Here is a 22608-nt window from a genome sequence, read left to right on the forward strand (position 1 = left end):
GGTGCGGGGGCGGTTCTAGTAGGATCCGAGAGGGGCCAGCAGCACCCGCTACGCGCCGGAACCTCAGCCTCCTCATCTACTGAATGGACCCAATCCACACCTCGTGCTGCGGAAGTGCTGGAGCGCCGGGACACTGGGCCATCGGCTAAGGGGGCGCTGGGAACCTGGATGGTGCTCTATGCCGGGGCGTTGCGGGGTGCTATTGGGCAGTAGGGTTGGAGTCAAACCCGGGTTGAAGTCCTGGCTGCCACCTGACCTCTGCGCCTCAGTTTGCTCATCAGTGAAACGGGGTTAAGAAGGCTGCCTCCCCCAGCTCCATGAAGCGGGAGGTAATGAAGGTCCTGGAGGAGCGGAATTCAGAACCTGAGCTTTGGGCTGCGGAGCCGGACCGGGTGCGGGTGGGCGCGGCCTCCGGGAGACCGGCATGAGGGGCTGCGGAGGGGCCCGGATACGCCCAGCCAGGAGGAAGAGGCCGAGCCCGTGCCAACCCCGCAGATGCGGCTCGGGTGTTCCTTGTCCCTCCAGGCGCCCTCCCAGGGGTCCTCCATCAGCCGCCATCACCTGGGCGCGGGGGAGCTGGCCGGAGGGGAGGCAGGGCTTGGCGGAGAGCCGGGGCCCGGGGAGCGTGGCGAGGGCGGGCGGACGGAACACGGGGCAGGGGGCCGGGGGTCCCAGAAGGGGGTGCGGGAGCGGGGGTCCGAGGAAGGGGGCGGGGCCTGGCGGACAGGGCTAGAGGTGGGGGTCCGGGGGCGAGGGTCCAGGAGGGAGTCCGGGTCCGGGAAGACAGAGCAGGAGGCGGGGGCCCGGGGAGGGGGCGGGGCCCGGGGGCGGGGCCGGGGTCGGCGCCCCGCTGGAAGGCCGGCCACGTGACGCCCGCGGCCCGGCGGGGCTGCCAGGCGGCGAGCACCGCGGCGGCCCCCGGAGGTGGCTGCGGGCGCGGGAGCCTGGGCCGCGCGGGACTGACCGTCGGGGCCCCGGGACGGCGGCCCCGGGGCGCCCATGCCATGGAGAAGCTGGCGGCCGGGCTGGCCGGCCTGCGCTGGAGCATGGGCGCCTTCCCGCTCGACCTCATCGTCAGCCGCTGCCGCCTGCCCACGCTCGCCTGCCTTGGGCCAGGTACTGGGGTCGCTGGGGATGGGGACCGGGGTGCGCAGGGAAATTGTGGGCTCTCCAGGCAGGGGCCAGCGGGATGGATCGTGAGGAGGGTGCGGCCCCCGAGCTCTCCTGGCTCCCCGGCGCGGGCCCCGAGCGGTTCCTGGCGCGCCTCCCGGGAGACGCGGGGCCCACCCGCCAGGTCCGCCTCCTGGGCCCTCGGACAGACACAGGCACAGACTCCGGGGACAGGGCCAGGGACAGAGTTTTCCGGCCCAGTGGGAGTCCGGGAAGGGGCCGAGCCCCTGCTCCCGCCCCGTCGGTGCCCCCCTTTCCCTCGCTGCCCCTGGGCCCCCCGCACCGGCCGCGCCCCCTCGGTTCCTTTGTCCCCGGCCTCTCACCTCTGTCCTCCCTCATCCCTGGGACCCGGACTCTGTCTTCCCCCTACCGCCACCACCAGTCCCGCTCCGTCCCTCTGGGGACCCTTCTCGCACCTCCTTTCGCGTCTTGGGGATTAGCCCTGGGTCCTGGGGCGGGCAGGCCACCTTCGGGAGAGGCCCGCAGGAGCCGGGTCTGCCGCCTGGCGTGACCCCCAAACCCCGGTCCTCGCCCTAATCTTGTCCCACTTCTTAATAGGACCTGGGGTCCCCGGCCGCTCTGCTGATGGAACTACGGCTGGGGGCATGAGAGGGGACGGCCGGAGGCTGCATGGAGCGAGGGAACCGTTTGGGGGGAGAGAGGGGCTGCTTGGTTGGGGGAGGGGCGGGAGCCGGGGCTGGCAGCCAGGCCGGGGGTTTTGTGTGTGAGAAGAATAGGGGTTTGGCCCGCGTTGGCACACTCACTTCCCTGAATGCTAATGGGGCCCGCAGCCACAGGCTCCTCTCCTCCCTGCAGGGCCCGGCAGCCCCTCCTCCGGCCAGCGGCGGCCAGGAGTGGGCACAGTGGGCGTCAGCTGTCCCGGGAGCAGGCTCGAGGGGGAGCATTGGCGCCCCGGCCGTCGGGCAGGCCAGCGTCTGGTTGTCCGGCTCGCGGCCTGGTGGTCAAAATGTGGTACTGTGTCCGCCTGTCAATGGGGGACGCTGCCCTGGGGTCTTCCGGCCACTTCCCACACATCTTTTTTGGCATCTTCCCTTTCTGAGCTCCTCGGTCTGGGTAGGGCCTCCTTTGGGCTCCCCTGACACCTGGTGCCAGCTCTGTCTTGTCTCTTACTGCACACCCATTATAATGGCCAGTTTATTGTCTTCCCACCTGGCTGCGGGATCCTTGAGACAGGGTATCCTTGCCCAATAAAGATTATGAATTGAATAAATGAATGAATAGGTAAGTGAATGAACAACTGGTGTGATGGCACCCCCCCCATCTGTTGTGTGTGACAGTGTGTGGCTATGGCTGGGTCACCTTAAGAGTGTGAATATGTGGTCAAAATTGGATGGCCTTGAAGGGTAGGTGCCTATGTGCCTGTGCATTTGGGAGGGGCCCCTTGGCCTGAGACTGAGTTGTGTCGTTTGGGTGACAAGCACCTGTCACTGTGGGCTATTGTGGTTCAGCTGTTGGTGGTCGTGAGCCCTGGTTACTGGTGTGTGCCTGTGTGGCTGTGGAAGATGGGGCTGGGAGCTAGGGCAGCTCTCAAAGCAGAGGGCAGAGTTGGAGGAGAGCTTCCTGTGTCCCCAGAGGTGAGGAGGTGCAGAGGAAGGCTCAGACAACCCCCCCAACACACACATAGTGGGGGCCAAGCCCTTGAACCGTCCCCCACCCTGCCACACACACACACACACACACACACACACATACCGCACAAGTACACACTTTATGGAAACCCCAGCGTCAGAGTAAACCATTTCCCATTTGATTGGCAGAAATTTCCTAAGTTGTGGCTGAAGGAGCAAGGAAGGAGATGCTCCCCACCCCCACCTTCCCCACCAGCTGCAGCCAGGACGTGGCCCCTCTGTCTACTGGAAGCTGGACTGCCCCTCCTGCTCCCCTGGAAACTGTTGCTGGGGTTGGAGCCTCCAGGCCCAGACCCCTCCTAACACCTCTGCCAACTCCCAACACCTCTGCCCCAGAGCAGCTTCCCCCAGGCCCCAGGACTGGGCCTCTCACTCCTGCCTTTTAAACCTCCACTCCCAACCCCTCCAACATCTCACCCCTCTGAGATGGGGTTGGGAGTTTCTGGGGACTCCCTCCCTCTCCTTCAGGGTCCCCTGAACAAGGCAGTGGGTGAAAAGGAAGGGCTGCCCTTGGGAGACTCAGTAATCAGCTGCTCTATGCCTTGTCATTCTCCCAACCCCAGCGACCTGTGGTTCTTGGGGAGTTCTCACAGCTGGGACCTGTAAGGGACAGTCCCATCTGGGCCCTCTCCGCTGCCCCAACAGGGCCCTTCTCTAGCATCATCTGCTCATTAAAGTCTCCCTTTACCCCCCACCCCCACCCCCAGTCAGAGCCTGCTGCTGCCCTCCAAGTCCCCAGGCATGCTCCAGGCAGGGCCTCTAGTTCTGCTACATCTCTGCATACCTCCCCAGGGGCCTAAGGGCTCTTGGAGGGCAGAGGTTGTCTGGGCTCATCCATGGAGAGCTCCCTGCCCCAGCACAGAGCTAGGGACAGCAGGCATTCCAGCCACTGATGAACGAGGGGCCCTGTCGGGAGTCACAGCCTGAGAGGCTCACAGCCAGACCCACAGCCCCAGGCCCCGGCTGGCAGCCCGCCTGTCCCTTGAGCTTCGCTGACCTGGACAGGGATCGTGGGGAGCTGTCCCTGTGGGGGGATGGTCTTGGTAGGGAGGTCACCCTGTCTGTTCTTTCTGCCCCTCTAACGTCCTGTCTTCCCTCCCCTCCTCCTCTGTCCTCCTCTCCCCTCCCAGGGGAGTACGCTGAGGGTGTCAGTGAGCGAGACATCCTGCTCATCCACTCCTGCCGCCAGTGGACCACGGTGACAGCTCATACCCTGGAGGAGGGCCACTACGTCATCGGGCCCAAGATCGACATCCCCCTGCAGTACCCAGGTGTGTCCAGCCATGGAAAGCTGTCATAAAGCCTGCGGGGGTGAAGCGAGGCGGTGATTAAGGTTAGGTTGGAGTCAGGGCCCAGAAGTTTTCATCTGTTTTGTGGAGCCCTGGGTTTTTAGAGAGGTAGCTCACAGGTTTTTGGATTCACATTTTATTTTAAAATAGATTTGAAACTAATGATTAAAAATACCCACACTCGGCAGGGCGCAGTAGCTCATGCTTATAATCCCAGCACTTTGGGAGGCCAAGGCAGGCAGATCACAAGATCAGGAGTTTGAGACCAGCCTGGCCAATATGGTGAAACCCTGTTTCTACTAAAAAATACAAACATTAGCCGGGTGCGGTGGCACACACCTATAGTCCCAGTTGCAGTGAGCCTAGATCGTGCCACTGCACTCCAGCCTGGGCGACAGAATAAGAATCCGTCTCAAAAAAAAAAAAAAAATACCCACACTCTTACGTCACTATGAGTGAGAGCTTAACCCTAATCAGAGGCCTTCTGAGAGTACCTTCAGCTGCCACACTAACCTTTTTTGTGCAGACCCTTCAAGAGAACATGTCCTGCCAGGACCTTTTCAGTTCTGTGCAACCAAACGCTGCAGAAACCAAGGAGTGCCCAGGTTATGACATGGCTTCGTCTGTCCATGCCAATCCTGTTTTTCCCAATTTTTTGTTAAACCTATTGTTTCCATTGGTTGACTTTATAAGTGAATGTTAAAAATTTTAGACTTTTAAAGATTATGCTAATGGACTATCTTTATTAGTTTTATATGTGATGTTGACATATAATAAGATTTTGTTTGAAGAAAGGATTCTGTTGCCAAAAAAGAAAATACAGCCCATTCATTTTACAGATGATGAAATGGAGGGCTTGCAGGGGAGGCGACTTGCCTAGTGTCACATGGCTAGGAAAGGACGAGCATGGCCGGTTCCAGGTATCTCAACTGATGGCTGGCGTCTGAGGCACCATACCAGGAGTGTGTGCTTACTGTCCCCTGTGTGGGAGGGATGGGAGTCTGGTGGCCCCATCCCAGAGACGTCCCTGTGTGAGCCCCAGATCCCACAGCTGCCATGTGTTAAGCATAAGCTGCATTTCATATGCTGAGCCGAACATTTTTGTCATTTCATCCTCATGGCAACCTGGTGAGAAAGTCTTATCAACTCCATTTAACTCACCAGGAAACAGAGGCTCCAGGAGTTTCAGTGGGTTGCCTAGTGCTGTGTTTTTTTGTTTGTTTGTTTTTAGAGATAGTCTCCTTATGTTGCTTGGGATGGCCTCGAACTCCTGGTCTCAATCAAGGCTTCTGCCTCAGCCTCCCAGAGTGCTGGGACTATAGGTGTGGTCCACTGCGCCAGGCTCAGCTCTGTGTGTGTGTGTGTGTGTGTGTGTGTGTGTATTTTGAGATGGAGTCTTGCTCTGTTGCCCAGGCTGGAGTGCAGAGGCACCATATTGGCTCACTGCAACCTTCGCCTCCCAGGCTCAGGCGATTCCCCTGCCTCAGCCTACCGAGTAGCTGGGATTACAGGCACTGCCACCATGCTTGGCTAATTTTTGTATTTTTAGTAGAGACAGAGTTTCACCATGTTGGCCAGGCTGGTCTCCAACTCCTGACCTCAAGTGGTGGTCTGCTCGCCTCAGCCTCCCAAAGTGCTGGGATAACAGGTATGAGCCACCGCACCCAGCCCAGTTCTGTGTTTTTTNTTGAGACAGAGTTTCGCTCTTGTTACCCAGGCTGGAGTGCAATGGCGCGATCTCGGCTCACCGCAACCTCCGCCTCCCAGGTTCAGGCAATTCTCCTGCCCCAGCCTCCTGAGTCGCTGGGATTACAGGCACACGCCACCATGCCATTCTCCTGCCCCAGCCTCCTGAGTCGCTGGGATTACAGGCACACGCCACCATGCCCAGCTAATTTTTTGTATTCTTAGTAGAGACGAGGTTTCACCATGTTGACCAGGATGGTCTCGATCTCTTGACCTGGTGATCCACCCGTCTCGGCCTCCCAAAGTGCTGGGATTACAGGCTTGAGCCACCGCGCCCAGCCCAGTTCTGTGTTTTTAACTGCTGTGCCCAGCTGCTCCTGACAACCCCCTCACCAAGGCTGGGAAGGCTTTGAGCTGGGAAGGCCCCATTGCTTCCTCACAGGTACCCCTGCCCCCTTTGGCCCTGGGTCCCCCTGAGCCAGGCGAACAGGACTGAGCCCTTTACAGAGGCTTTTGCCTTTTACAACCTGTGAAGTTGGTACCCACCCCAACCCCTTAAAAGATGTGGAAACTCATCTCAGGTGTCTTTCTGACCTGGAGTTCTGTCTTGAGCTTGGAGCTCACTGTGGGCCTGCTCAAGACAGAAATTTCCCAGCTTGGTTCGGGGAGAGGTCCCAGGTCTTCTTGGGATTAAAAAAAAAAAAAGGTTGCCTGAGCAGTGGCTCATATATGTAATCCCAGTGCTTTAGGAGGCTGAGGCAGGAGGATCCTTGAGGCCAGAAGTTCCAGGCCAACTTGGGCAACATAGCGAGAATTATTCTGTACAAACAAAAACAAATAAATTAGCTAGGTGTGGTGGCGCAGGCCTGCAGTCTGACTACTGGGGAGGCTGAAGGCAGGTGGGGGATCTCTTTAGTCCAGGAGTTTGAGGCTGCAGTGAGCTATGGCCGTGCCATTACACTCCAGCCTGGGAGACAGAGCAAGACTATGTTTCTAAAATAAATAAATAAAAATTAAAAATAAAAAAAGAATAAAAAGAAAGGTTGGGAAAATCCCTTACTGAAAAAAAACGTGACTTTAGGGACTTCATTTTGGTTGTGTCATTAACACTCTGGGAACCCGAGGCACAGAGTCTCCCAGGGAACCGTGGGTCTGGGACTCCTAGCTCTTCCTCTCATCTCTCTGGCGTCCCTGCCTATCAGTGTACGGTCGGGGTCTTGGGGGGCGCGGCCCCAGCCCCATCTTTTTCCGGGGCTGCTGCTGTCAGCCCGCACGGGGGAGGGGAAGCAGAGGCCCCTAAGAGGGCGCTGGCCAGCGGGTTAACGAGGAGGCGGGCGCTGAGTGCACGGCTGGGTTCCACGCTGATTTCGCCTAATGAATTAATAATGGCGCTGGGCAGGCGGAGGCGGCCGGCTGCGGACCGCGGAGAGAGCCGCGGGGAAGGCTGGGGAGGGAGGAGGACGGCGCCTGGCGTGGGGTGGGGCTGGGGAGGGCGCTGCCGGGTGACCGGGTCTCCAAGCAGCGCTCTGCTCCAGGAGTCTGGGAGACCTGGCCTGGCCCCTGTTGTCCCCAGCAGCCCCGCGGGAGGGGCCAGGCGTCTTCCCGGAGCGCGGTGCCACTGCCCCAGTGTTGGCCTTGTTTCCTGCTCAGCACTTGGCAGATGCGCCTGTGGGCCAACTAGGATGTTTCCATTTTACAGATGGGAAAACCGAAGCCCAGAGACATTAAATAATTTGCCCAAGGTCACATAGCTGGTGGCAGGGTGGGATTCAGCCAGATCTGTCGCACTCCAAAGCCTGAGCTTTCACCCACGTTCTTTACTGAGTATGTGCTGTGGGGCAGGGGTGGACAAGAGCGGTCAACAGGCTCCTGCCACAGCCCTTGGGTGCTTGGGGCTAGAAGTGAGGAGCGAGGCAGCAGTGTGCCCTGACGGCAAGGACAATGAGGAGGGGCAGGCCAGGATGGGGCAGGTCCCTAGAGCTGTGGGGTACCTCAGGTCCCACATAGGAGGAGGCAGGAGAGGAAGCTGCCCCTGGCTGGCGGGGAGGAAAAGGCTCCTAGGGTCCAGAGCATCACTCCCTGGAGAGCTCCCTTCCTTCCTCCGGCAGTAATGACCAGCGCTGGGCTTCAGGCTGCCGTGGAGGGGGATGGTGCTGGATGCCATGGTTACATCGATCTTCCCTGACACATCCTCCCTCAGCTCCAGCCCTGACTTGGCTCCAAATCTCCCCACAGGGGGCAGTGGGCATTGCTCCCTGCCTGGCTACTTGTGGTTGGGGCAGGGGCGGGGGTGGGGGGTTGTGTGTGGACTTAGGGAAGGAGGCAGCGGGAGGGAGGGGAGCTACTCAGTGCCTGCAGTTCCTGCTTCTTAAGTGCTAGACCCCTGCTCCGTGCCTGCCGCCCTCCCCGGTTTTTCCCTGTTGCCCTCTAGGGCTGTGGCACTTCAGAGGCCTCTTCCCAGGAGGGTCCCAGGGCAGTGAGGGCAGGGCTGGGGGGCTCCCCGGCCTGTGTTCTCTTGGCCATTTCCCCTTGTTCTGGGCCCTCATTTCTCTCCCTGCTCTGTGATAATGCTTCAGGCTCTGCCCTCTGCTCCTCTTACCCTGAATCATCTGGGTCTCTCGCTGGGTTTGGGGGTCTCCGGGAAGCCCCGCACTGCATGCACTATTGTGTGTGTGTTCAGGCTAGGAGCACAGTGTGGGCATTTTTCTGGGATGAACATCCCCTCTGCTGTTCCTCTTCCCTGAGTCATCTCACCTGCCTCACAGCCAAGACTGCTACCTGTGGGCAGGTGATCAGATGTCCCCAAGTTCTGCACACATACTGGTGGCACCCACCCTGGAGTACCACCTGAAGGCCCCTTCCTTGGCCTCTCCAGGATCTGCCTTGGCCCCACAACATGTTCCTTCTGGGTTCCCAGTTTTGGTTAACAGCTCTGCTATCTCCTTTTTTTTTTTAGACAGAGTCTTGCTCTGTTGCCCAGGCTGGAGTTCAGTGGTGTGATCTCGGCTCACTGCAACCTCTGTCTCCCAGGTTCAAGTGATTCTCCTGCCTCAGCCTCCCAAGTAGCTGGGACTACAGGTGTGTGCCACCACATCTGGATTGTTTTTGTATTTTTAGTAGAGTTAGGGATTTACCATGTTGGCTAGGCTGGTCTCGAACTGCTGACCTCAAGTGATCCACCCACTTCAGCCTCCCTAAGTACTGGGATTACAAGCATGAGTCACCACGCCCGGCCTGCCATCTCTATTTCTGACCAGGTTGGTGGCCTGAGTACATCATCCAGAGTCCCTTCCTTCCCCACCTTCCCCTCATTCAGTCACTCAAGCCTGCTGGTTCTTCCTTCCTAGTATCTCTTGGTCTGTTTCTGCTGTTCCCTAGCTCTTCTCCAGAACCCCTTCTGGTTCATTTACCTGACTGGTCTCCTGGTTACTTTAATAGAGCTCAACCTGGATCCTGGTATTTCTTTGCTCAGAGCACACCAGTGGGTCTCATTTTGTACAGAATAAAGTCTTACCACTTTAGCAAGGCATTCAGAGCCTTTCAAATCCCAGTTGCTGCCTGTATCCCCTCCCGTCTTCCCTCTCCCTAAGTCCTTCCCTGCAGGCACTCACCATTTGGGGCAGGTGGTCTGCTTTTGTGTCTCTTTGTTTTTGTTCACATTGTTTCTTCCACAGGGGCAGGGGCAGGGGCAGGGGCTCAGAATGCCCATTCTGTGAATTCCCTTTTTTTTCTTTTCTTTTCTTTTTCTTTAAGACAGAATCTCACTCTTCTGCCCAGGCTGGACTGCTGTGACGCGATCTCGGCTCACCACAACCTCCACGTCCCAGGTTCAAGTGATTCTCCTGCCTCAGTCTCCCAAGTAGCTGGGACTATGGGTGTGCGCCACCATGCCTGGCTAATTTTTTGTATTTTTAGTAGAGACAGGGTTTCACAATGTTGGCCAGGCTGGTCTCGAACTCCTGACCTCATGATCCATCTGCCTCGGCCTCCCAAAATGCTGGGATTACAGGTGTGAGCCACTGTGCCCAGCCGATGAATTCCCTTTCATTCTTAAGGGGCAGCTCAGTGATCCTCTGAGATTCTACCAGGCAGGTTTCTCCTACCCAGCAGTCTTCTGACTCTTTTGTCACAAGTCTGTTGTAGCACTTATCACATCCTGCCATCACTGGGTACTCATTGTCTCACTCACTGTATCAGGATTTCTTCAAGGGCAGCCTGTATTTTACACAGATTTGTACCCTCTGTGTGGCCTACCATAGTGGCTGACATATAGTGAGTGCTCCTTCAATGTCTGTGCAATAATTAAATGAATGAATTGTGACAGAAGTAACTACCAAGGGGGCTTCAGAACCTAAAGAAGGCCCAGCACGGTGGCTCACACCTGTAATCCCAGCACTTTGGGAGGCCACAGCAGAAGGATTGCTTGAGCCCAGGAGTTCGAGACCAGCCTGGGCAACATAATGAGATCTCATCTCTAATAAAAATAAAAATAAAAAATTAGCTGGGCATGGTGGCACATGCCTGTGGTACCAGCTACTTGAAAGGCTGAGGCAGGAGGATCCCTTGAGCCCAGAAGGTCGAAGCTGCAGTGATTCGTGATCATGCCACTGTATTCCAGACAGAGCAAGACCCTGTTTAAAAAAACAAAAACACTCAGAGGCTAAAGAGTCACCTTGTTTTCTCTAGACCTGTTGTGTCCTCACCTATTCACAACTCTCTTCCTGCTATAAAAAGCCTGAGGGGAGGCCAGCCATCTGATGCCAGGCATTCAGAGCTTGTCTCTGTGCTCATGTCAGTGTGCATATGAAAGGTGTATGGCCAGTGAGGTGAGATAGCTTACACAGGGATGTCAGCTTCACAGACTGGCATCACTTCCTTAAAGTCTGTGTCTCCTAGGGGCATGTGCTGAGCTTGGTAAAGCACGCAGCCCCAAACTGCAGGTTGGGAGGTGGCTTTGCTGGGTTCAGGTCAGAGCCCGTGGGACAGTAAGATTGGATATTGGACCAGGGCAGGGTGTGGGAACAGGGCTGGGGTCAGAGTGGCTCTCCCAGTGCCTTCAAGGCCTGGGCCAGGCCCTGCTCTGTCCAATGCCATCTCCATGTGGATCAGCAGCCCAGGGCGGATGCAAAGGATGCCAGATCCAGGCAGAACCCACGGTCATCTGTCCCCACTCCTTTAGATGAGGACCCAGAGGCCCAGAGAGGGAAAGGAACTCTGATGGCAAGTCAGAGGTCAGGCTGGGACCGAGCGAGGAGCCAGCATCCCAGTGCCACACTGATAATTGATGAGAGGCCAGCTCTGTGTCCACATGTTTGGGGCTATTTGCAGTCGGGTTTCTCTGGGCAGGCAGCCATTAGCCTTACTGCACACCCACAGGCTCTCTATCGGGTAAGGGCTGAGCTGTAGTTGCTAGGGATCTGTGCTCACCTCGCTGAGGCTGGAGCCAGATGACCAGCCCCCTTCAGCCCATGCCAGTGGAAACCTGCCCTTTGGCCCTCCTGAGTTCCCGAGGGGCTGGCTGAGATTGTGGTAACCGGGGACGAAGAAGGCTCTTGGGATGCAGGCGAGACTCCCAGCAGGCAGGCCCACTCCAGCAACTTTCGTCACCCCCTATGCAGGGAAGTTCAAGCTCCTGGAGCAGGCCCGGGATGTGCGGGAGCCAGTGAGGTACTTCAGCAGTGTGGAGGAGGTGGCCAGCGTCTTCCCTGACCGCATCTTCGTGATGGAAGCCATCACCTTCAGCGTCAAGGTCAGTCATTCCCTCACCAGGTCTGAGGTCCCCACTCTTACTCCTTGCCTCAGGGACAACCCTGACCCTGGTTGGAAGGTTGCCCTGGTTGGAAGTTTGCCCTCAGGATCCAAGAAGGAGAGTGGTTTCTGGGGACCCCTTGGGGGCCTTTGGCACAATTGAGTCATGTCAGAAGAGTCGGGAATAGGACCCCCTGGGCTGAAGGACTTCCTGTGAAAAGTGGAGCAGGAGGGGGTGTCTGGAAGGGTCATGTCCTGACTTGGAGACTTTTCAGGACAGCCTGTCCCTAGCTGCACCAGCACCCACTTGTAGAGGTGGTGGTTGTGGCATGCAGTGAAAATAAGCCCCTGTAGTGGAGTGGAACCAGTGGTTCATGCCTGTAATCCCAACACTTTGGGAGGCTGAGGACAGAGGATCGATTGAGGCCAGGAGTTTGAGACCAGCCTGGGCAATGTGGAGAGACTCTGTCTCTAGAAAAAATTAGCTGGGCATGGTGGTCATCTGTAGTCCTAGCTACTTGGGAGGCTGAGGCAGGAGGACTCAGGAGTTTGAGGCTGTACTGAGCTGTGAATGTGCCACTGCCCTCTAGCCTGGACGACAGAGCAAGACCCTGTCTCTAGAACTAAAAACAGGCTGGTCATGGTGGTTCACACCTGTAATCCCAGCATTTTGGGAGGCCAAGGCGGGCAGCTCACAAGGTCAGGAGTTTGAGACCAGCCTGACCAACATGGTGAACGCCTATCTCTACTAAAAATAGAAAAAATTAGCCAGGCGTGGTGGTACGCACCTGTAATCCCAGCTACTCAAGAGGCTGAGGCAAGAGAATCGCTTGTACCCAGGAGGCTTGCTGTGAGCCGAGATTGCACCACTGCACTCCAGCCTGGATGACAGAGTGAGACTCTGTCCGTCCCCCCCAAAAGAACTAAAAACAGTCCCTGCTGTGTACAGATAGAGCTATTCTGTTTACAAACCGTTTTCTTTTTTTTTTTTTTTTTGAGACAGAGTCTTGCTCTGTCGCCCAGGCTAGAGTGCAATGGTACAATCTCAGCTCACCAGAACCTCTGCCTCCTGGATTCACACGATTCTCCTACCTCAGCCTCCTGAGTAGCTGGGATTATAGGCCCCCACCACCATGCCTGGCTAATTTTTGTATTAATTTTGAGACGAGTTTCACCATGTTGGCCAGGCTGGTCTCGAACTCCTGATTTCAGGTGATCCACCTGCTTTGGCCTTCCAAAGTGCTGGAATTACAGGTGTGAGCCACTGTGCTCGGCCTCCTTTTATCCATCAATTCATTTGTCTTCGCTTAGCATTGTTGGATGGGTAGAGAATTATGATCGTCCAAGTGGTAAAGACAATAATAAAAGTCATCATTTACTGAATACTTTAAAAATATGTTGCTGATCCAAGCAGTGGGGAAGAAAAGAAAAGAAAAATATGTCACTGCACATAGTCTTTTTAATCCTACATCAGTTCTTTGAAGTAAGAATTATCAAATATGGCCGCTAAGGCGTGGAGGGGCAACTCATTTAAGGTGGCACAGCTGCTAGTGGTCTCTCCAGGATGAACATGGATCTCCTGGCCTGCAGCCCAATGCTTTCCACCTGGTCCGAGTCCCGAGGACAGGAAGAGGAAGGCTGCTTTCCCTTTCCAGTCCCTGGGGGCTGGCGCTTTCCCTGGGGCCTGGCTAAGGCCCTGCCCTGTTTCTGGGATCCCCAGGTGGTGTCGGGCGAGTTCAGCGAGGACAGCGAGGTGTACAACTTCACGCTGCATGCGGGCGACGAGCTCACTCTCATGGGCCAGGCGGAGATCCTGTGCGCCAAGACCACCAAGGAGCGCTCCCGCTTCACCACCCTCCTGCGCAAGCTGGGCCGGGCCGGGGCGCTGGCCGGGGTGGGCGGCGGCGGCCCGGGGGGCGCGGGGGCTGCGGGAGGCGGCGGCGGCGGTGGCGCCAGATCGGTCAAAGGCAAGATGCCCTGCCTCATCTGCATGAACCACCGCACCAACGAGAGCCTGAGCCTGCCCTTCCAGTGCCAGGGCCGCTTCAGCACCCGCAGCCCGCTGGAGCTGCAGATGCAGGAGGGCGAGCACACGGTGCGCGCCATCATCGAGCGCGTGCGGCTGCCGGTGAACGTGCTGGTGCCCAGCCGGCCGCCGCGCAACCCCTACGACCTGCACCCGGTGCGGGAGGGCCACTGCTACAAGCTGGTGAGCATCATCTCCAAGACGGTGGTGCTGGGGCTGGCGCTGCGCCGCGAGGGCCCGGCGCCGCTGCACTTCCTGCTGCTCACGGACACGCCGCGCTTCGCGCTGCCGCAGGGCCTGCTGGCCGGGGACCCGCGCGTCGAGCGCCTGGTGCGCGACAGCGCCTCCTACTGCCGCGAGCGCTTCGACCCCGACGAGTACTCCACGGCTGTGCGCGAGGCGCCCGCCGAGCTCGCTGAAGACTGCGCCAGCCCGCGCCGCGTGCGCCTCTGCTTGCCCGCGCCGCGCGCTCCCGGGCTCGCCCGCGGCCCCGGCCCGCTAGTGCCCGCGGCCGCCGGCGACTGCGACCAGGAGTACGTGAGCCCAGACTGGGCTGCCTCGCCCGAGCCCGCTGCGCCGCCCGCCGAGATCCCGTACGAGGAGCTGTGGGCGCACCAGGGGCCCGAGGGCCTCGCTCGGCCGCCCCCAGGGCCGGACCTCATCTCCTTCGGGGCCGCCGGACCGCGGCGTCGGGAGCCCGAGGCGCCGCCGCCTCCCGTCCCTCCCAAATCCGAGGCGGTGAGTGAGCGCACTGGGGGCCGAGCCCCGGGCCCACTTAGGGCCCAAAGCCGGTTCTCCTGGGCCCCGGCCCCGGAGTCTGTGGCAGAGGAGGTGGCGGGGTGGGGAAAGGGAGAAGGAAAGGGCAGAGACATGCCAGGCAAGAGCATTTGTAGCAAGGGGCACTGGGGCGGGCGGTGGCGGTGGCGGTGGAGCTGTGGGACAGAGGTGCCTGTAGGTCCCCAGTCTCAGAGAATTTGGCAGGAGCCTCGAAACACTGAACCCGTAAGGTTTCACAGAGCAGGGGTCCTTTAAGATGTCCCGTGAAAAGAAGGCTCCTTGGCAACATAAGCTTCGAAATGCTGTGAATGATTCCCAGCCCTTTCCCCTCCTCCTCATGTTGGAGTCACGGAGCATTGGTATATTAAAGGCTCTGAGAAGTCCTGCACTAAGGAAACTTGTTTATCAGAACATTTTCTCCCTGCCCATGACACCCGTCAGCATCCCATGGGGTCCTCTTTGGGATACATGACCTATAAGGGAGGGATGCAGGTGGCAGACACTTCCTTGCCTCTGTCCCCTCGGTCTGCCTTTGTCCTCTGTTTTCTCTCCTTTTCCTTGAGGAGGGAGGTTTTATCCACCTCTGTATGCTTTTTCTTACATCCATAATGGATTTCCAAGGAACAGGAGGCTGTGCATGTGTTGGGACAGGGTGTGGGTGCATGAGGGAGGCTGGGGAGGCCAGGAAGGGTGGGGTGGGTGGCTGACTGGGTGAGCAGTTGGGGTGCCAGATAGCCTGTTGGCAAAGTGGGGCAGGTGTCAGGCCCAGACGGCCCCCTCGCCCAGCCGCTTGGGAAGGGGAGGATAAGAAGTGCCAGCTGCCTGGAAATGAGGTGGCGTCACTGTCCTCTGCTTGTAGGTGAAGGAGGAGTGCCGCCTGCTCAACGCTCCTCCAGTGCCTCCCCGGGGTGGCAATGGCAGCGGCCGGCTCTCGGGCAGCCCCCCGGTTCCTCCTCGCTTCCCCAAGCTGCAGCCCGTACATTCCCCCAGCTCCAGCCTCTCATACTACTCCTCTGGCCTCCAGGATGGGTGAGTCCCTGCCTTCCCTTGGTTCTGCGTTCTAAGGTAGATTGAGGCAGGGAAGGGTGAGGAGGGGGAGGACAGTGCTGAGGAAGAAGGCTTCAGGCCTGGGAGGTTCCGAGGGTGCAGGTCCCTGTGTAGTGGCTGAGGGAGGGGCGCTGCTCTTTTTGGGTGTCTTGGGGCCTGGGGCCCAGTGGCGGGTTCTGCCTGCTTCAGCTTCTTTCCTAAATGTTGAGGAATGGATGGGAGCGTTTCCCTGGTTCCCTCAAGGTGAGGACTCTGCGGCAGGATAGAGAGAGCTCCTTGCTGTCTTGAGATTTTTACTAAGTTCAGGCCGGGTGCAGTGGCTCACGCCTGTAATCCCAGCACTTTGGGAGGTCGAGGCGGGTGAATCACTTGAGGTCAGGAGTTCAAGACCAGCCTGGCTAACATGGTGAAACTCCATTTCTACTAAAATACAAATATTAGCCGGCATGGTTGTGTGTGCCTGTAAGCCCAGCTACTCAGGAGGCTGAAGCAGGAGAATCTCTTGAACCCGGGAGGCGGAGGTTGCAGTGAGCCAAGATCGTGCCACTGCACTCCAGCCTGGGTAATACGGTAAGACTCCATCTCAAAAAAAAAAAAAAAAGAAGAAGAACTTTTTATTAAGTTCAGCTCTGTTTCATTTTTCCTGTGTGTTTTCTGGCCTGGGCTGGGGGATGCTGGAAGGAAGAACAGGGCCATCCCGAGGGTCTTGGGTCAGGGCCAGGGTGCAGGCCTATGCTGCTGAGGTCACAGTGGTGCTTGGCTGTGTTGCATGTGTGACCCTGTTGAGTTTCCTCTCGCTCAGCCTCACCTGTCCTGTGTGTGTGTGTCTATCTCTGTCCACAGGGCAGTTTCCCGCAGTGGCAGTGGCTCCCCGTCACCGGACACATACTCTCTCTATTGTTACCCATGCACCTGGGGGGACTGCAAGGTGGGCGAGTCCTCTAGCTGCCCGCCCCCTGGACCCCTACCCTCAACCACACAGCCCAGCCAGGCCTCCCGGACCCTCACAGAGCCTCTGAGCGGTCGAGCTGCCTCCCTTCTAGGGGTCGACACCCCTGTCAAGACCTACCACAGTTGCCCACCTCTATGCAAGCCCTCACATGCCCAGAAGCGCTTTGCTCCCTTTGGAGCTCTCAACCCTTTTTCTGGGCCTCCCTATCCCTCAGGCCCTTCAGTGGCCTCCTCTTCTGGGCCCACAACCACCTCAGGTCCCGTGGCTACCTCCAGCCCTGCATATTCCCCAGGCCCGGCCTCGCCAGGCCAGTCCTATTCGGCTGCTCCCCCATCCTCCTGCGCCCTCTCCTCCTCCTCTTCTTCTGAATGGCAGGAGCCAGCCCTGGAGCCCTTTGATCCCTTTGAGCTGGAGCAGGCCAGCTCTCCAGAACCTGAGCTGCTGCGCTCTCAGGATCCCAGAGTGGTGGGGACACCTGGGCCTGGACCCCACCTTTCACCACTTGGCCCCCCCAAGGCCTTTGAGCCTGAAGGTTTGGTGCTGCGCCAGGTCCCCACCCCACTGTCACCAGCTGCTCTCCAGGGACCTGAGGCAGGAGGAGCACGACTTTTTCTCACCCAGGGGCGCCTAGAAGGGCCTCCTGCTAGTCCCCAGGATGGAGCCACAGGCTTTGGAGTCCGGGATGCCTCCTCCTGGCAGCCCCCTGCTGACTTGTCTGCACTCTCCCTGGAGGAGGTCTCTCGCAGTCTGCGTTTCATCGGGCTCTCAGAGGATGTGGTGAGCTTCTTTGCCCGAGAGCGCATTGATGGTAGCATCTTTGTGCAGCTCAGTGAGGACATCCTGGCAGATGACTTTCACCTCACCAAGCTGCAGGTCAAGAAGATCATGCAGTTCATCAAAGGCTGGAGGCCCAAGATCTGAACTCCCCAGCCAGAGCTGCACAGCTGGAATGCTGGCTCGGGGGCCCAGGGGACAGAACTCTGGAGTGGCAAGTGCTGCCTGCAGGGAGGATCTATTTTGAGACTGAGGCTGCACAGCAGCCACTGAATCCAGGGAGATGCACGTGGAAATGTGGTCGTCTGGGGTCAGACCCCTGCACGGGACAGCTTGCCTTTGAGTGCGCAGAATACATGGGGAAGGGGAGGCGCCTCCACTGTCCACCTGGGCCCTGTGAGGCATTTGCCGTGATTCCCACAGCAAGGTCAAAAGCTGGCCTTCAGGGTGAGCTAACATCTTCTCATGGCCGGCTACAGACCTTCACAAACGACTTGCACTGTTCAAGCCTGTAGGTTCCGTTTAAAGACAAGAAGGTGGCCAATAATTTAAGCACAAATTACCCAAGTGCCCACTCGCCTTTGTGTTCTGTGGGCTTTTGGCCTAAAGCTGCCCCAGAGTCCGGGTGTAGATTTCTGTGTGTCTGGGATGTCTTTCCTTTCCCCCTCTGCTCCAGTGCGGTTGAGGGGCCTGGCCCTGCACACAGGTGAGTCGTGTACCAGCCTGGGCCATGGCACCTCAGAGGTTCCACCTCTGCCTCCTGGTTCATGGGTGACAACTTTGGAAGAGCACAGCTCTGCTACTGTCCCGACCCACTTATTTGGTTAGGAAGACAAACATGGCTCCGATGGCTCTAGCACCATGGTTTCTGTTCTGACTTCACTGCAACTAGCCATCCATCCATCAGGTGGGGTTCAGCCTCAGAATACTGACTCCGTGGAAGAGCAGCTCAATTTAGGTCAGCTCCTCCTTGATTCTAGAAGCAAGTGATAGTCAACCACCCCCAATTTTGCCAATCTCTTCCCCCCATCATTTGGCTGTGACGATGCTTGGTGTCTTTCCCTGGTTTTCTGTCGCTGGCACAGGAGGGTACCGTTGGGAAAGTGCGCCGTCCTGGAGCTCAGGCCTCCTGCCATTGTTCACATGCTTCAGAGCAGGTCTTTATGCCTTTGAATCAATCAACATGGGGATCTGCTTGGCACCCAGAGCTCTGGTCATGGTGTCCAACCACAACCCACCCTACCCCTGTGCCCTTCTCTATCTCACCCACCCACAACCACAGGGTGCCCACTAGTGTCAGGCCCAAGGTGTCAGCCTTCTTTCCTGCCTTACCTAGTCTACCTAGATATTTATTTCCTCCACTTTGTATCTTAAGAGTAGCTAAGCCATGCTGGGGTCTGTGCTCCAAGCAGGCTGCCTCAGCTCAGAGAAATGGTCAGAGAGCGGAGCACAGTACCTGTTATGTGGGGACATTTGGTTTTCTTGCAGATCATTTAATGAATCCTCAAGGACTAGTGAAATAAATCCTAGACTGCTGAAGAATAATACAAGTGGCATTCTGGGTGTCAGCTGCTTTCTTTTAAAAACGGCCATGGGGATCCATAGGCACAGTGTATATGCCTGTAGGCAGGAGAGGACTTTGGAATGATGTGTGCACATGACCATTCACATGTCTGTGGAGGCAGCTGGTAGCAGCCTTCATTCCCTTCTGCAAGGCTCTTGCCAGCCCCTCCCTGCCCTGTAAGAACCCCCCTGTTCCTATTCATTTCGACATAATTCACAACTACCTGGTGTTACTGAAGGGAAAGACCCAGGCACAAAGCTCAATGCCACCAGCCAGAGCCCCAGCTTAGCTTCCTGGATTGGCAGAATGCCAACTTCAGGCTCCCTCAGACCACATTTGGAAGCCTATTAATGGCTTTGGTACAAGGGATCGGCTCTCTACTCTCACCAGTCATCTGAAAATTCCAACTCAGAGGTGACTTGGTTTTAGGATCTTCCTTCCTAGTGACCAAGCAGAGCCAGAGCTGAGTTCCCTGCCTGCCAGTCCCAGCTACAGAGCTGGGACCAGGGACATATTTGAAGTACTCGCAACTGGAGCAGAGGCAGGAGTAACTGGTAATATCTGACAGTTTAACTGAGTGCAGAATGTAATGGGGACTGGAATTACGATTCCACACACACACAGCATGAATCCTTCTGCCAGACCCAGTTAGGAGCCCCAACACTGTTTACCCAGACTGGGCACTGCTTCTGCCAGAACCTAAGTGTAGGAACTTTCCACCCCAGAGGGATGGGGTGGGGAGGGGCTGAGGCTATGGGGAAGTGCAGGTGCTGTGGGGGAGTCAACACTCCTCCTACTGCTCCTGGCTGCCTGATTACTGCACAGGCATCTCTGGGGCAGCCCCGATGTGCAGTAATCAGGCAGCCAGGAGTGGTAGGAGTGCTGAACATCAAGGGAAGTATCAGCGCCTCTTCTTAGTGCCAGTGTTCCCTCAAACATCTCAAGAAGCACCTATGGATGAGGCTCACCCAGAAAAGAAATGGGTAAGATCACACAATGAGGAAATCCAGGCTGGGAAAAAAGCTTTAATATCCTGCTATACCATGGTGAGCAGAAGCCCAGGCAAAGCATCTACTCAGGCAGCTGTGGTGGTTTTGAGCCCATCAGGTCCCACTTTCACCATAGCCCCTCCCTAAGGTGCCACCTAGAATTCTGCACACATTCTTACTCCCAAAACACAGGGCTTTCTTCCAGCTTGCTTTTTAAAGGAGGCATTTAAACCAGAAGGGCGAAGACGCTGATACAGAGTTTGGTTTTTATTGTTATGTGTTTGGTTGGGTGCAGAATTTGCCCTCACCACCCCTGACCACCCTGGCCCCCTGGGAGGCACAGGCACAGAGATGGCTCCAGATGGCTCTTGGCTGCCACTCTAAGCCTCGGGACTTACACAATGAGCATAGTGGGTTCCACCTTCCAATAGGAAGTGCAAACTCTAACTCACAGACTTCACCTGGAGGGAGAGGTGGTCTTGGCTAAAGGCACTTTAATTGGGAAGCAAACAGCAAACCCAATGCCGGGGTTTGTCTTCCTTCTCGTTATTCTGATAAATCTAGATGCCACTCTGCTGGAGAACCAGCACTGCCAGTAGCTGGGGTTAGTGCACTGACTGAGGCATGAGACCTGCTTACTGGTAGAACTTCTTGTTAGGGCTGTTAGCATGGTCAGCTAGCAGCTGGCAGGGCGTGAACTGTTTTCCATAGGCAGCCTCATACTTCTTGAGCCGGTCCACTAGCTTCTGGGCGCCATACAGATCCACAAAGCAGAAAGGCCCTCCAAGACAGGGCGGGAAGCCGAGCCCAAAGACGGCTCCGATGTCTCCCTCTGCAGGTGTAGCCAAGATCCCCTCCTGAAGGCACATAACTGCCTCATTCACAAAACTTGTCACCAGGCGGAACTGGATATCTTCGTCTGAGGAGCTGCCAACAGAAAGAGATGTTTAGGTAGAAGGAGAGGAAAAGGGAAGAAAAGCCAGAGCTGCAGATGCAGAATGGAGGTCAGGATGGGTGCACGGGGAGCTCTGTGGGCGGGTTAGTGCTGGCCCTCAGAGAAGATGCTGCCTGGGTGGGCCACACTTTCCCATGGAAAAAGTGGAGAGTAACTTCCCTGAACTAACATGAAACTGAGCAGCTAGAACAGGGCCTGGTGCTGAGAAGATAATCAATACCTTTTGACATCAACAACAGTCAGCTGTTCACACATGACAAAGATCTGGGAGGGTGATGGGGCCCAGGAGAATGAGTCCTTCCAGCTGCTCTCTGGGACCTTCCCAGGGAATGCTGGAGCAGGGAGGACCTTCACCAATGTGGCCTGGTTCTCACCTTGATGCTGAGCAGAGACCAAGGCAGCCCGTGCGTAGAAAGCACCATGCCAGCATAAGGAGTGGTCCTCCTGTTCAGGTATGGTGGTCACAAAGAAAATGGAAGAGGGGCTGGGAAGCTTTGGGGTATCAAAGAAACATATGTTTCCAGGCATTAGCCATTCAAATGGACTTACACTTCAGACTTTGGAGGTATCTTCAGACTCGCTAAAATACTATCCATGTCAGAATTCAAATTCTTATTCTTCACACCCTCCTGATAGATGTAAAAGCCCTTCCCAGACTTTCGACCTAAAAGAGGCAAGAAAAGGGAGTGTTACTATTTGTTCTCAGAACCCTGGCCTGGCCAGGAGTGGTGGCTCATGCCTGTAATCCCAGCACTTTGGGAGGCCGAGGTGGGTGGATCATTTGAGGTCAGGAGTTCGAGACCAGCCTAGCCAACATGGTGAAACCCCCACCTCTACTAAAAATACAAAAATTTGCTAGGTGTGGTGGTGGGAGCCTGTAGTCATACCTACTCGGGAGGCTGAGGCAGGAGAATTGGTTGAACCCAGGAGGTGGGGGTTGCAGTGAGCTGAGATCATGCCATTGCATTCCAGCCTGCGCGACAGAGCAAGACTGTCTCAAAAAAAAAAAAAAAAAAAAAAAAAAACCCAAAAACAAAAACCTGGCCTGAGAATTCTTGTCTCTGTAGGTCTACTGTGAAGCTCTGGCCTCTTCTGAATTCCTGAATTTGTCTAGCTAGCTAACCCTAGCAAATTAGTCTTTGTCAGAAGAGTAGGCAGAGAAGGAGGATCTTGTGACCTGGAGCTTGGGCATCTGTGTACCTGGATGAGAAAGGCCACCTAGGTGAGTTTTAACATCCAGACATGCAACACCAAGCCGTAGGACACCCAGGCTGTAATGCTGATTTTGCTATTTTGCCAAGAGAGAAAGTTACCTCTCTGTGGGCCTCAACTGTATACTGTGTATTTTGAGCTTATACTTTCTCCCCACAGGTGCCAGACAACGTGGCAAAGCCTGGATGAAGAGCTTGCTTCTGCACTGTTGTCTCGGGGGGGAATAAAAATGCTTGTACATCTGGCATAACTTGGACCAGGAGATGGTAGAGCCCTAGAAGGGTAGAACTCTGACTTTTGTCCATAATCTATAGTCCTAGCCCTTAGAAGGTTCTCATGAAATCTTTTTCTTTTTTAAAGAGAAGGGATCTTGCTATGTTGCCCAGGCTGGCCTCTAGCTCTTGGGCTCAAGTGATCCTCCCACCTCAGCCTCCTAAGCAGCTAAGACCATAACTGGTTGCCACCACGCCTGACTCATGAAATCATTTTTGAAATCTTCAATGATGGCCGGGTGCAGTGGCTCACGCCTGTAATCCCAGCACTTTGGGAGGCTGCGGTGGGTGGATCACCTGTGGTCGGGATTGAGACCAGCCTGACCAACATGAAGAAACCCCAGCCAGTCTCTACTAAAAATTATCTGGGCATGGTGGCGCATGCCTGAATCCCAGCTACTTGGGAGGCTGAGGCAGGAGAATCGCTTGAACCTGGGAGGCGGAAGTTGCAGTGAGCCGAGATTGCACCACTGTACTCCAGCCTGGGCAATAAGAGCA

At 56.6% G+C, this 22608-nt stretch overlaps 3 protein-coding genes across 4 annotated transcripts in view; 1 reads left to right on the forward strand and 2 right to left on the reverse strand.

Moving 5' to 3' along the window:
* The window catches only part of LOC108301632, a 480010-nt gene that overhangs the window by 303124 nt on the left and 154278 nt on the right, over positions 1-22608 (reverse strand). The gene's annotated exons all lie outside the window — the stretch shown is intronic.
* Positions 878-18674, forward strand: GAREM2 (GRB2 associated regulator of MAPK1 subtype 2). 2 transcript variants are annotated; one of them, XM_017524409.2, is made up of 6 exons: positions 878-1116; positions 3950-4090; positions 11413-11543; positions 13263-14306; positions 15205-15374; positions 16236-18674. In XM_017524409.2, exons 1-6 carry the CDS (start codon positions 1005-1007, stop codon positions 17263-17265), a joined length of 2628 nt encoding a protein of 875 aa, XP_017379898.1. In that variant the 5' UTR covers positions 878-1004; the 3' UTR covers positions 17266-18674. The 2 variants fall into 2 exon arrangements, with proteins under 2 accessions (XP_017379898.1, XP_037593851.1); XM_037737923.1 differs by lacking the exons at positions 878-1116; positions 3950-4090 and adding an exon at positions 8983-9051.
* HADHA (hydroxyacyl-CoA dehydrogenase trifunctional multienzyme complex subunit alpha) overlaps positions 19919-22608 on the reverse strand; it is a 55263-nt gene continuing 52573 nt past the window's right edge. The window contains exons 18-19 of the mRNA XM_017524423.2: positions 21176-21290; positions 19919-20598 (exon numbers count right to left, since the gene is read on the reverse strand). Coding sequence (XP_017379912.1) covers positions 20307-20598; positions 21176-21290 — 407 coding nt within the window. The 3' untranslated portion in view covers positions 19919-20306. The remainder of the gene's footprint in view (positions 20599-21175; positions 21291-22608) is intronic.

The sequence above is a fragment of the Cebus imitator genome, unplaced genomic scaffold (assembly GCF_001604975.1).
Source record: "Cebus imitator isolate Cc_AM_T3 unplaced genomic scaffold, Cebus_imitator-1.0 Scaffold1, whole genome shotgun sequence".
NCBI classification, from domain to species: Eukaryota; Metazoa; Chordata; class Mammalia; order Primates; family Cebidae; genus Cebus; species Cebus imitator.